This window comes from Crassostrea angulata, chromosome 5, assembly GCF_025612915.1.
Source record: "Crassostrea angulata isolate pt1a10 chromosome 5, ASM2561291v2, whole genome shotgun sequence".
NCBI classification, from domain to species: domain Eukaryota; kingdom Metazoa; phylum Mollusca; class Bivalvia; order Ostreida; family Ostreidae; genus Magallana; species Magallana angulata.
The window spans coordinates 1,507,562-1,521,784 of NC_069115.1; the positions used below are offsets into that span (position 1 = coordinate 1,507,562).

The window sequence follows — 14,223 nt, forward strand, 5'->3', positions numbered from 1 at the left end:
AACAGGAAGTACACGAATATCTTGAAAACGGCTGAGATCCCCACCCCTTAACCATATATATTTTTGATCCTTAAAGGGCATCAAAAGGTATGTACCGGTAGGTAATGGGCCTCAGGGTTAAATTTAATTTTTCAAACCGTAATGAACATCTACATTGATCTATGGAACAGTTCCTATCATATCCCAAGATATGGTGTGTCTATCCATTAACTCATAAAAGGAGTTCTAGGATCTATGTTTTTTTGAAGTGATAAACGTCAATTTTCTGCTACTTTTTTAACTCCCTGGATGAAATTTAAATTTTTCAAACCTTACTGCACATCTAAAGAACAGTCCCTATCATATCCCAAGATATGATGTGTCTATCCATTAAATCATTAGAGGAGTTCTGGGATCTATGGTTTTTGTTTGAGTGATAAACGTCAATTTTCTGCTACTTTTTGACTCCCTGGATGAAATTTAAATTTTTCAAACCTTACTGCACATCGAAAGAACAGTCCCTATCATATCCCAATATATGATGTGTCTATCCATTGAATCATAAGAGGAGTTCTGGGATCTATGGTTTTTTTGAGTGATAAACGTCAATTTTCTGCTACTATTTGACTCCCTGAATGAAATTTAGATTTTTAAAATCTTATTGCACATCTATAGGACAGCCCCAATTATATCCCAAGATATGACGTAGCTACCCCAAAAGTTGTAAGAGGAGTTCTGGGAACCATACTTTTTTTTTTAGCAAAAAAACGTCATTTTTTGTTGCCCACTGATCCCCTTTGTTAAAAAAAACCCCTCATTTTTTAGCAATTAATTGACCCCCAGGACAAAATCGAAAATTCCGAAACGTTATTGCGAATCTATAGGATACCCTAAAACATATTCCAAGAGATGATTTGTCTACTGTTGAAAATGTAGGAGTTCGAGGAAAATGTTTTTTATGAAAAAACGTCATTTTTTACCAATTTTTTGACCCCCAGGACTACCAGAGCATTTTTGAAACCTTTTTACAAAACAACATGACACCCCAAATCAAACTCTAAGAGTTCAGATTGCTGGTTTATAAGATGTAAGAGCAGTTTGAGAAAGTAAAACGTGACAGACGGACGGACGGACGGACGGACGGAACAGAGTAACAACAATATACCCGAACTTTCTTTAGAAAGTGCGGGTATAATAATGATTTTTATTAGATAAAAGAGAAATGGGAAATACTTTAAGGAGAAATGCTGATTTATGCGGCCTTTCAGCTTGTTTTTCTTACATATACACATATTGACAGCTTTGTGTTATGCACCCATATTTTTTACGACATTTGATTGGGAGGGGTGGGGGTGGGTCGTTCGAATATTCAAATACAATTTGCGTGAATTAGAAGCTAAAGTATAAGATCTTAAAGATCTATGTTTTTGTAATCACAATGTGCAGTGGAGGAGTAGAGAAAATGAAAGTCCAGCGAACTTCCAGTGTAAAAACAAAATATTACAAGTTACATGGTAACTACCAACCCAACCCTCTAACCCCAATTTGACTGCAAGTGTGCGATTTGTGGATAAGTGATCCCCCGAATATACTTTTACGATTCTGTGATTGCAAGGTTTATTTTATATATTGGTGGCAAACGCCCACCCCACCCCCTCTGTTCTAGATATAATTGTTTCTAGATGCCCATTGTGTATACATCGAATAGAAGTGAGGTCGTGTACAAACGACATCAAGGCTAAAACGCTGAAGTCAAAGGAGATTTTAACATGCATGTTTATGTATGCATTGATCGAATTTAAAGTAAAAAAATCCTGTATGCTGTATTTTTTTTTCAGAAAAAAATTCGAATGAATCTAACTACTTCCGATGTGCAAAGCGATGAATATTATAATCAGCTCTATATACTTTGTTTAACTTCCTTGTCACGTGATCATTGTGGCTGCGCCTTTTCTACGTCTTAAGCTCATAACTCCGTCATGTGTCTGTAATATCAGACGGCTTGAGTTTTTTATTGGTTATGCTATTTTGGGGGGCAATTTAGCAATCTAATTTGACCAGATCGACAATATTACACCATGGTGTCCCTGTTCGGACACTCTACGTATCACTTCGATGTTCTCACTGCGTGGTTCTGTCTGCTGGCAGTCTCTCAGGCGTATGGTGAGTCAATCTAATGTAGATTCTAACAATAATTTTGTAAATATGAACTAAGGAGTACGAAAATAGTAATGCATTGTTTCTAAGATGAAAATAATCAGATGTATAATTATTGTCGGATCAATTTGCAAACCATATAGACGGTCACCTGACTATTCTATCATGATAGAGCTTGAGGGTATACGTTTTAATTGGTCTAGCAGTATGATTTGTTTAATATAGTCATTGATTGTTATATATTTCTGGTTCTCGTAAACGCGTGAAATACGAAGCAATATGCAATACATGCATGGTATATTAGGTCCAACTAACTGACGTCAACATTTTTTATCAATGTGCAACCGGTAGAGCTTGTATCGCGCCGGCGCCTCGTTTATAAATACTTTTATATCATACATAAGTTCCGCAACATGCACGGATCCAGAAAACAAAAAGGGGGGGGGTGAGGAATATTTTTCATGAACAGGGGAGGGATGGGTGGAATTACATTAATTTTTACTTTTTTTAATTTGCCTCGACTTGAAATATTTGTCACGACACAAATATAAAAGTGCAATTTTCACGTCTGTGATAGTTCCAAATATATTGACATTGTACTTGTGTTACCATTATTTCCCTATTATATCAAAAAAGTGCTGGGATCTGTATGAAATCGCTACGCATTTCACGTAAATAAGTATTAATTATGGGAACTCTCTGCAAATGTCAATTTATACACTGTTTACGTTGAATTATTAATTGTTCTTACTTGAATATTTTAAGCTCCCAGTAAATTATGCTTCTTTATGTTAAGCGTTTGCACTATCATTTTTTCGTATTAATCCCGGTACATCTTTTTTAGCAGTATCACGTGACATGGTATTCCTATGATACTCAAAAAATGCTTAAGATGTAGCGAAATATTTAATTTGTATATTGATAAAATATCACAGTGTGTAACAAAGTTTTGGAGTAAAATATCAAGTTTTTTCAAAGGATAAGGTTTTTTGTGATAAATGTGGACACTTTTAACATTGGCTTTTTCGGAGTGTCGATTTCATCTGTTACCCTCCCAAACAGGCACTAGTTATATAATGTACAATTGTGTATATAGTTATCATCGCACCATGATTTGACACATCCCTAGAATTACACACTGAGTAGACTGTGTTTATCTTCTCAGTTAATGTCGCCCTCAGAAAACCAGCGTACATACAGGACCAATATCGCAACAACGAAATCTGTGCCGCAAGTAACGCTGTAGACGGACATAAATCAGTCCTGGTATATAATGGAGGTCAATGTGCTGCATCAGAATGGGGACACACCGCCACCTGGTGGGTGAACCTGACCAGCATCCACAGCATTCATCACATTACCATCTACTTCAGTATTCTTAATAGAAATGGTAGAGTCATATTTTATATATCCTCAGATGACAATTATTTAAACAATAGATTATCTGTGTACATCCACAGTGTATTGAAGATTTCTGATATGGCTTCAGAAACCTATACCATGCATTACTGTAATTTCTTAGAACTCTTTTGTTTATTTATATTGCTTAGTTCATCAAATCCGCACCATTTTTTTTAAATACCTACACTTATTATTAGTTTGATCGAATTATCGGTATATATTTTAGTCCCCTACCGGTTTAACAAGAGTTTCATATTATTCCTGAAACGCTTAATAATATAGTGAGGAAAACTGAAATGGATCAGGCAACCGAAAGGAGGGACTGACGGGCCCAGAGGATAGTTATAGGCTCCTCCTGTGAAACCGGCAGGGGACTAAAATTTATCAACTGTAATGTTTGAATTTCCTCTGTTCTTTTATTTCTTCTTAAAGCTGAACACCGCTCGTAAATAGGCACTGTCGTACAGGTATCTGGTACATAAACCCTTCCATTTCGTACACCCGATTGCACTCCTGAAACTCGTGGCCGACGTGTTCTTTTCGTTGTTTTTGGATTGTTATGCATTTAATTTTTTTATGTGCATATTCTGTTTGTAAATACTGCATTGACCAGTTTATTTGATGTTAGTACTCTCCTGGTTTGAGAAAAAAATGTAAAACTTGATAATGTCATTGCGACCGAGTAACACGGAGAGGCAAGATGTACGTCCACACAGGCGAGACCTCTACAGTGAAATACTTAAGACTGTTAAGAAAATTGTGGCTTATATAGGGGTTTTAGGGAAAGCGGTGCCGAAAGAGATTCAGTGTTAGTTCCAGGGTTTATTATGTGGTTTAACAAACGACAGATTTTAATTAGATATACACAAATAAATAAAAGCACGTCTAGACACACAAGGTGGCGATTTTAACTAGAGAAATTGATTCTACAGGAACATGTACAATAGTTAAGTATATAATGTATATTATGTTACAAGTTTCAATGATTCAAAGAAAGAAACAGTATTAAAAATGGTTTTGCCCTAAAAAATAAAACGAAAAAATAATTTTCAAAACGACCAAGGCCCGTTGAACCCGGGACCCTTCGTTTACTAGCGTCAGCTGCGCCGCGGCAACTCATATCTGAATCTAAAATTTTATATCCTATAAATCGTTGACTATTGAAACAATGTAATGCATGTGTAGTTTTTACTTGAACAAATTTTGATTTCAGTTTGTAACAATCAATTAAATCTTATTTATAAATTACATGCCTGCATGTATTTAGAATGAATTACGGTATTTGGTCTTCAGTGAAAAAAATATATTATACCTGATCTGATTGGAATTTGTTAGGCTAACTTAACAAATTTAAACCGGGTAGTTATACGTTCAACTAATTCATAATTATAACATGCAAGAAAGAAGATGAAACTATTTTCTTAAATGAATTGAATGAAAAAATGACAATAACAAACCGTCAACCATCTCAACAATTCATAAAACGAAATAAAAATTCAAAGCAGCGCGAGCACAGACCTCAAAGATAGAGGTAGGATCAGGTACAGTGGAGGAGTGAGCATCATCTGCTGACCGCCGGTCAGACCCGCCTTGTGCTCTTTGTCGTAATCGGGAAAATAAAAACCGCAAAAGTCCATATACAGTTAGGTAATTAATTATGGTCTAACAATTAGTATGAAAAACGTCAGTCAGAATGCGACCCAGTGGGAGATTGTATTTGCTGACAAGGTCGTTGTATCGACCATAGAACTTACGAAAAGATGTCTTTAACCTGGACTGTTGATAGTCCTGTTTTATCAACTTGTTTGTCAGTAGCTGAGAAACGTCTTAAAAACTATTCATACAAAGAGCATGCCCTTGCGTATCGAATTAACTGACAGACAAAAACACCATTTGCAGGTGATGAAGGTATATTGCTACATAAGTAAGAAAAGTTGACTATAGAAAAATTGAAGTCATTGCGTTTATCATAAAGTTTTCTTGTTATGTTACCATCAATATCAAATATCCAAATGTGAAACTGATGACGCTGACTCTGTGGTATCTTTTATTTCAAGTTCATTGGGATATATCGAGTCGACGTACGTATGGAAATAGCAATACTTAATTGATAATACGTTGTCGATATACCTAAATGTTGAGTTTTAGGCCACAGCAAGGAATTTTTTTTCACGTACAAGTTTTTGAATAAATTCTACTTCATAAGAATACAAAAATAGGTCTGCTAACAATGGGGCACAAATGGTACCCATCCAGTCTAGGGAGGTAAACCACATTGATCCAACTAAACCGTCTAAGTTGTCATCTATTCTCGGTAATGGATATGCGTCCTTTATCGTTCTCTAACTGAGCCTCCGGTAATCCACACATACGCGCCATGTTTTGTCTTTCTTTTGCACCAAAACAAGCTGAGATGACCATGGACTATGGGATTTTTCTATTGTCCCCAAGTCCTCCAATTTCTGAATCTTGTTATCCAGAATGTCACGCTTGAATAAATGCATGTTCCGCGATGCCTCTTTAAAAGGTCATTTGCTATTCAAAACAATATTATGTTCTCCTAAAGTTGTCTGTCCTATGCTTCTATTAGGATCAGCAAATGTAGCAACGCGTTTCTGCAGAAACTTCTTAAACACACTTACCTCTTGATCAGACAGGTAAATCCGACCTTTTTCGAACACAGGAATTCAATGATTTAAGAAATGAAGATAATATGTTTTCTATTGATCGACGTATCAAAGAAAAAATTGACCGGAAAACTTATGCGTAGCGCATTGATGAAAAAGTTTTCCGGTCAATTTTTTCTTTGATACGTCGATCAATAGAAAAATTATTATCTTCATTTCTTATCATTTAATAAAACATTTTCAAATAAAAAAATGTGAAGTGTCATTGATCAAAAATGTAAATAATGTAAATGAAGCGGCGCGTATGAATACAAAACAACAACAGCAACAATATTCAAAATGGATGCGCCTTCATCCATCCTGAATTTAATGGATTAAACACAAATAGTGAGTTAAAATCTGAACCGGCTGAATTGAAAACGAAAGGAAAATGCATTCGATAGTTTGTGATATTATTCAATGTGCAGAAAAACTCGCAATAAAACTAGTTTTCATGTGAGATCGCTGGAATATGCAACTGGACATAACCATCCAAGGAAAGGCGATCGTGGACGAAAATAGCTGATATGTCGACAAAGAATAGTATGTATAAGCGACTTTTGTAAACGGTGTGGTAACTAGATAGCCAGTGATGTACTTAATTGGTATATCTGCCGATTGGTATGCACCGAAGGAGTTGATGCATTACTCATAGCTTTTCTTTACGACGCTTATTCTGATGACCGATCATGTACGTGTGTAAATTTAAAAATCATTGTTACCAAATTTGAACAGCAGTGTTACCGTGAAAGTTTATAGGCATATATGCTCGTTATAATATTCCTGGAAAAAGAACAGCCAGCCTAGCTGTAAATGTTGATTGATCTCAAGCAGACGAAATCGTGAGAAGACGCTTAATTTTCTATTTCGTGAATCAAATAATGTGTTTTGTTTATTTTTGAAGGTTAAACTTTCAAGTTTTTATATTCACAAGGTTGCATTTTGTTTGCTGACAATAAAACAGACACAACTTTGCATTTTGTTGACAGTGTTTATCTTGGAAATTCCCGTTCTATAAATAGTGTTAGATCAAAACAGTTGAGAAAAGTAGATCCGGCTAAAATTTTATTGATGCAGGTATCAAAGAAATTTTTCGACCAATCAGAAGCGCCGATATCTCATCAAACGAATAAATATTTAATGATTAGGTAATTCCTTTAGATTCTCTACCAAATAAACTTCTAAATTCAGTTCACTGTTAGAAACTATAATAACAGGAAAAAATGTTGCTATTCTAGCATTGCGTTTAACTGTCACTACTGCTCTTCCCAGATTAAACAATCTTAAATATCCGTTAAATGCTTTTGCGTTTAACAGATTTATTGCAACCAGTAACATGTTTTCGCAGAAAATCCGATAACACAACTGGTATTCCTGCACTGTTCTCCGGATAAATGAATTCCGCTTGGATAACAAATTCGTGTCCTGATGGCACAATGTCCTGACTTGCTATTATCCAGCTGGTACGTCTAAGACAAACATTATTAACAACAGGAAGTTTAAGAAACAATCCCCCTTTCTCGTGATCCCAATTACATCTAAAATGTGAGTAAAAATATGCTCCTAATAAATTGTGAGAAACTCTACCAACAAATACCCTTAACTCTGATTCAAAATCATCGAAGTTTAACGTCATATGCGCTGTTCCTAGTACATATCAATCTTGGCCACTCGCAGTTACAAACTTCTTTTTAGCTGGCTCCAGCACTGGTCGATTTTCGGGAGGAATTTCATTGAATATATCTTCTGTTATGAAGGTATTTTTGGCTCCAGTGTCTACCTTCCACGTTACAGAGGTACCTTGTATCAGTCCATCAACGTAGAATCCTGTCTTGTTTTTACTTGTATTTATTTTACAAAAAGATTGGAAATTTTTAAATTCTTCTGTTGCATCTTTTCCATTTTCATCATCAGTGAATCTTTCATTATTTTTGGTTCTTTGAAAATAAGAATAAGAAGATGAAGAATCGTTATCAGAATCAGCACTAGGCCAGTCTCTGTAGCCGTCCGACGCATGGCCTACTGCCTCGGCGGCGGGTCTTTTTCCAGGGGAACCGCTCCGCCATTCTCTCTTCTAACCACTGATTTTGTACTGGGACATTGATATCTCAAATGACCTGATGATGTATAACATCTCTTTTTGGTATTATAAGTCCTTTTCATTTTGATATTTTTTGTCAATTCCACGAGATAGTTGTTTCGCGTTGACTGTGTAGATATCCCTTCTACCTGTCTTATAATTTTTGAATGACCGTTCCTAACCGAATACATTCTTCTTGCATGGCTGATGTACTTGCCTCCTGAATTGTTTTCGGTTTCGTCCTCTTAACTGACATTCGGAACTCCTCATTGTCAGAACAGTTGGCCAAAAACGTTTTTAAACTGTTTTCAGCAACGCAAGCTCTCTTTCCAAGATAAGTTCTTCTGAATAAATATACAATTGCTTGTATATACTCTCTAAATGTATCATTAACATGTTTTGGCCCCAATTTGTTTCCGCAATGTAACTATCCTTCAGAGCTGTATAACCAAACCTCTGATTTTAAATTTAAAGCTTTTGTCAAATGCTGATAATTGCCTATGATGTTGTCTGGAAGTCCATAAGCATATGTCTCCGCTTGGCCACGTAAAGTAGTTAACAGCAAACCCCTTCCTTCTGTGTACAGTCCACTGGTTCAAATTAGCAACGTTCTCAAAATATCTGAAGAATTCAGTCCAGGTTGTCGATACATCTCCGGAAAATGTCCCGGAATGTGGACACTACTTTCAATCTGGTGAGTAACTTCTGGAGTTGCCAGCAAATCACTTCTACCTCTTGGAGTCGCACTCCGCATGGAACGTTGTCGATATCCTCCACCTGTTCTTCCATTTGATTTCCAGAATCTAAACAACACAATAATTAATATCACAAAAATAATCACAAGCATTAACACAATGATCGGTTCTCGTGTAGCCCACATCACTATTTCTTCAGGAGAGATTCGATTTCACAGAAAGTTAATTGGTACGCCACACGTGTTTCCGAAAATGCTTTAATTCTGCAGCCACAGAACGAACATAAGTAAAATTCACTTTTCTTTCCGATTAATGTAGTAATGCAGTGACGATTCTCGTTTTTCTTGAACATAACAAAACAATTGGGACACTCTTGGCGGTCACTTACGTTAATTTGTCCAAGGAGAATAAGATTTCAATTTCTACAATATCATCATAGTTTACAAATCTTTGTCGTCCTTTATAATCAATCACTATGCATTAATTAATCCCCCCAAAAATAATTATAATTCCACATGTTAAAAGTCAATCAAATGATTTTAAGGTTTACATTTTAATCCATAATCACCAATATTGAAAATTGCATCCCGCCGCTGCCACCACTTGTAGCGTTTTTATTTTTTCAACCTTTTTCCGAGCATCTCAATTCAAAATCATCATTCCTTTCTCCTTTTGAATGATAAATCAGCGTTGCGTTCACATTTTAATAAAGGTAATAATCAAAGTAAAATAATTATAAACACAGCAAATATATACATCCAATTCAATCAAAAACGTGTGCAATTCGACTTTGAAAATGCTACTTTTATGCCCAATTAAACTACCCGCACTGAACTTAAGTCAGTCTTCCTTTATATATAACATCTCTAAATTAACTCCTCAATTACGTGAATAATTTACTCCTAATGATGAAATCAACTCCCCTCTTTAAAATAACTCCTCACTATGTTTCATAACAAATACAATTTTGGTCAGAGATAAAGAGTTAATATCAATAAGTAAACAAAGTTCATACGTTTATGAAATAAATCAGATAGAATTAAAATGAATAATATAACCGTGCGTCACTATGTACGATTTACTGAGTAAACATTTTGAGTTTCAAATGGAGCCGAGCTGTTTTGCTACAGAGCATTCAGTGCGAAATATCTGACGTTTTCCTGGCTTTTTCAACGAGTTTGATATTTTACATACCAGAAAAACGTCAGAACCGGCGCAATTACGAAAACTTGAAATTCACCGCCACCAACTGGAAACAGCATTCTAGGCTTGAATTGTACGTAGCTATATATATATATTTAAGGAGGCCGATTTGGTTTTTTGCGAAAAAATACAGTAGCAAAACTCTTTATTTTTTGACCGTATGACATTTAAACCAACTCAAGTTGATTTGCGAAGTTTCAAGAATATCGACCGTCTGGTTCTTTTTAGGGACCATCTCAAAATTAAGGTACATTTACTTCAGGAATATTTAATAAACTGGTATTTTCCGCACATCAAAGCAGATTAAAACAAGTATTCATTTTAAAGGAATGATCGGCATGTAATATCATTGGTCAGCTCTGTTATAAATGTAACACGAAAGCATTACGCTATACATGCAATAAACTATATATAGCACCGTTTTGTTGATTTCCGAAATAGCCAGGCATGAATAAGCTTTATTTTTAGTAGGCGAATTATACTTCCGATAAATAAGTAAATGAGTAAACTCAGGTAACCTATTGCTATCTGTTTTCGTCCGTCGTCGTGCGTTAACAATTTTACATTTTTAACTTCTTCTTAAAAACTACAAGCCCAATTGTTTCCATTTTTGGTGTGAATCATCTCTATGGTAAGAGAAATGTAAGTTGTGAAATTGGTGGCTCTACCACCCTCCTTCTCTACTCCGACACATGTGAGGAATAAACTGATTGCATGGTTGTAATGTCCATGAAACCCTCTACCAAAATTATGAAATTTATGGTCCCTGGGTCAGGGATTCAGACGCAAGGGTGAGGCCAATATGGACATATTGTAAAAATGTATTAAATCTTAAAAATCTTCTTCTATACTCCCATATATATTTCTGAAAACCTAAATGCATGGTTATGGTGTCCATGAAGTCTTCTACCTAAATTGTGAAATTCATTACCCCTGTGACAGGGGTTTAGGCCCTAGGGTGTGGCCAATATAGCCATATAGTAAAAATGTATTCAATCTTAAAAATCTTTACTCCCACCCATGTGGGCAAAACACTGAATGCATTGTTATGATGTCCACTAACTCCTCTACCTAAATTGTGAAATTTATGACCTCTAAGTCAGGGTTTGGGACCTAGCATTTGGAAAGAGTTCAAAGGAGGGGTAAGGGGGGTAACAGTTAATGGAGTCATTTTCCCTTGCTTCTTTCTAATGGAGCTATCTTCCTTTGTTTGTTCATATTTAGTCATTAGTCATTGAATATAATGTAATTACCCGGATAAAGAAGTTGTATGATCAAAAGAGTTATGCAAGGATTTTTATCATTTGAAACAAAAGCAATTTTTGAACTTTCAAAATAAACAAAGAGAATTGTTAATAGTAAAGAAAAAATTGCCTAATTAAAATCACTGATATTAAGGTAAAATGATTTTGGTATAAATACCAGATAGTGATTGTCAACAAACTTTAAAAATTTAAAAACTGGAACAGGAGAAATGAGTGACTCATGATGGCTTTTAAAGCTGCTTTTTTTTCGTTTCTTTAAATGCCCACGGGAAGAGTTTCTGTCTGCCCCGAGGGATGTTGTTTTAGATAAAACATGTATAATAGCCACCTTGTTATAGCTTTTCTATGAAAACATATACATATAAAACCTATCCTGAAAGTTAATAAATATGGGACAATTATTTTCTATCAGTCGTGCACCTTTTCAATAGCAGGTCATGCACTCTTTTATGAATTTTTAAATTAAGTTTTTATGTTAAATTTATAGGTTTAATAGTTTTTTTTTGAAAGATTTCAGGCAGGGAGGTGGTCGTCATTACAAATTAAAAAACTTTCTACTCCAGAATAAAACTTAATTAAATGCATATATGAGACTCCTTGACAAGTTTGTGTATGGATTATGCTACTCAGGTGACCGTTAAGGCCTATAGGCCTCTTGTTTACATTTTTTTTATGTCATTTCGTATAACGTACTCCAACAATGCTTCATTTTACCATAACATCATCAAAGCGCAATGGCAACGCTCCGCTACAACGCAACGGAAAAATCGTTAACAAAATATTAATTTCTTTAAAAAAAATCTAAATATTTTTATATGTATTGCGTTCAATTTTATAAATAATATCGAAAAAAACCATAAGAAGTATAAATCAACTGTATTATACTAGAATGCGCTAAAACATGCGCAATGAAAACTAGTGTCGGTATCCTTAAACTAAATAATACAGCTAAAAATATAATTTTACTGAAAACTTTGATAATCACACTGACAAACAATAGTGTTGTTGACCTATTTTCTCCCGATATCTAAAAAATAATCAAATCAAATTTCAACAGTTCGATAACATGTGTTCAACAGTCTGTTTATCAGTTGTATATGGGATGTAAGGACGAGCCGAGAATGTTGGAGGCGGCGAATTTCCAGTTTTCGTAATGGCTCCGGTTTTGACGTTTTTCTGGCATGAAACATATCAAAATCGTAAAAAAAGTCAGGAAAACGTCAGATATTTTAGACTACTGATCATTATGTCAGTTTGTGTGAATTGTGCAATGCCATAGTGTAAGTACATGCTTTGTAACGCCATCAATTATATTCAGTTTAATTATTTGCATATATTATTTTATTTCACGTGTTTATTTGTACACCCGTTGCTCCCGAAGAGCAAGCGATGCAATACATGACATAACCTCATTAAGAGGGCTGCTCTTAACGAGCAACCCTATGTGTATATAAGTAAGGGTACGAGTGTCATAGTTGATTATAGTAGAGATAGTCAGTGCCTCTTCTTCGATTTTATCTGTGACGAAATTAAATTTGGGAAGTATGTAAATAAATTGTAAAATGCAACTTGGGATTTTGACTTAGGAATTAGGAATTATAATCAAAGGAAGGATTAATCCCAGTTATATAAATTAATTATGCCGTAACCGCTCGATCGACGGCGCTACAACTTGTGACAGCGCTGGGATTCTTATATTTTCTACGGATTTTATTTTTAAACTTTGTGAACTATTCTGTTTGATGTTAAAACTTTGTGACCATGGAATTAAATCCAGGAGATTCTGTACAAAAACAAAGATTTGTAAAAGTGATTTATTTTTATGAAAATGGACATCGTGGGACAGATGGACCTATTTGCTCGTAAGGAGTGCCCAAGTTGTTATTTAATGTCCAACCGAAAAGAAAATTTCAATTGCATCAAGCGAGTAAATAAAGTTGATATTTGCTTTTACAAATGCCATTGCTATAAATGCAGAGTGAAATCATTTCCAGAGGAAAGCGTAAATTATTAACTAACAAATTGCAGTATGTGATTAACTGCAAAAGAAAGTGGAAATGGATACATTAACGAACCCCCCCCCCCCGAAACACCGAGAGCGCCAAAAACTTCAATTGCGCGGAGAAATTGAATTACGGATTTCGAGAATATGGATCCGCCAGTGTGTCTGACGCCAGAATTCCCATCGTCGTTATCTCCTGAAATGGATTGGAGTGTTTACGAAAATGACAATGGTAAAAAATGGAGAAAATTTGTAACATTGTGGATTTCTTTTTTATAATAGGATTTGTATTTGCAATTGCTGGATTTTACAAACTGTGGCCGTCAGATCTCGTAATTAAATTTACGCGAGAATTTCAATTTTTGGTTGTGCTTATTTTCATAAGTGTTATTTTCTTGAGTGTGCTATGAAAAATTTGCTCTAATCGAGTAGCAAATTACGAAGATTTGATTCAGCCAGAAATTATTACTTCAAGGCGACGGACACGTACAAACCTAGTTTCGCTCACGGATTCTAGATACACGTACGTGACCCAAGGAACATCAGACATCATTCGGATGTTCATATTAAAATTAAACGCACTTTCAAAGAAGATGGAACTATCATCTTAAGTGAATTTATTCGATATTTTGAAAATGTGGCAAGTTTAAACCAATGGACTGAGCAACCCATGATGCGTATTCCCCTAACACCTTTAAGGGATCAAGCTGAAGCCTTTGCATATGGACTTCCTATGGAAAATACTGTAGAAAACTACCAATTTTTAAAAGGTGCG

The 14,223-nt window shown here is 35.2% G+C and overlaps 1 protein-coding gene across 1 annotated transcript in view; it reads left to right on the forward strand.

Moving 5' to 3' along the window:
- The first annotated feature begins 1,991 nt into the window (after positions 1–1,991).
- Positions 1,992–14,223, forward strand: part of LOC128186183 (multiple epidermal growth factor-like domains protein 6) — a 44,803-nt gene continuing 32,571 nt past the window's right edge. Inside the window, exons 1-2 of the mRNA XM_052855950.1 lie at positions 1,992–2,142; positions 3,302–3,526. Of these exons, the coding sequence (XP_052711910.1) occupies positions 2,058–2,142; positions 3,302–3,526 (310 nt within the window). The 5' untranslated portion in view covers positions 1,992–2,057. The remainder of the gene's footprint in view (positions 2,143–3,301; positions 3,527–14,223) is intronic.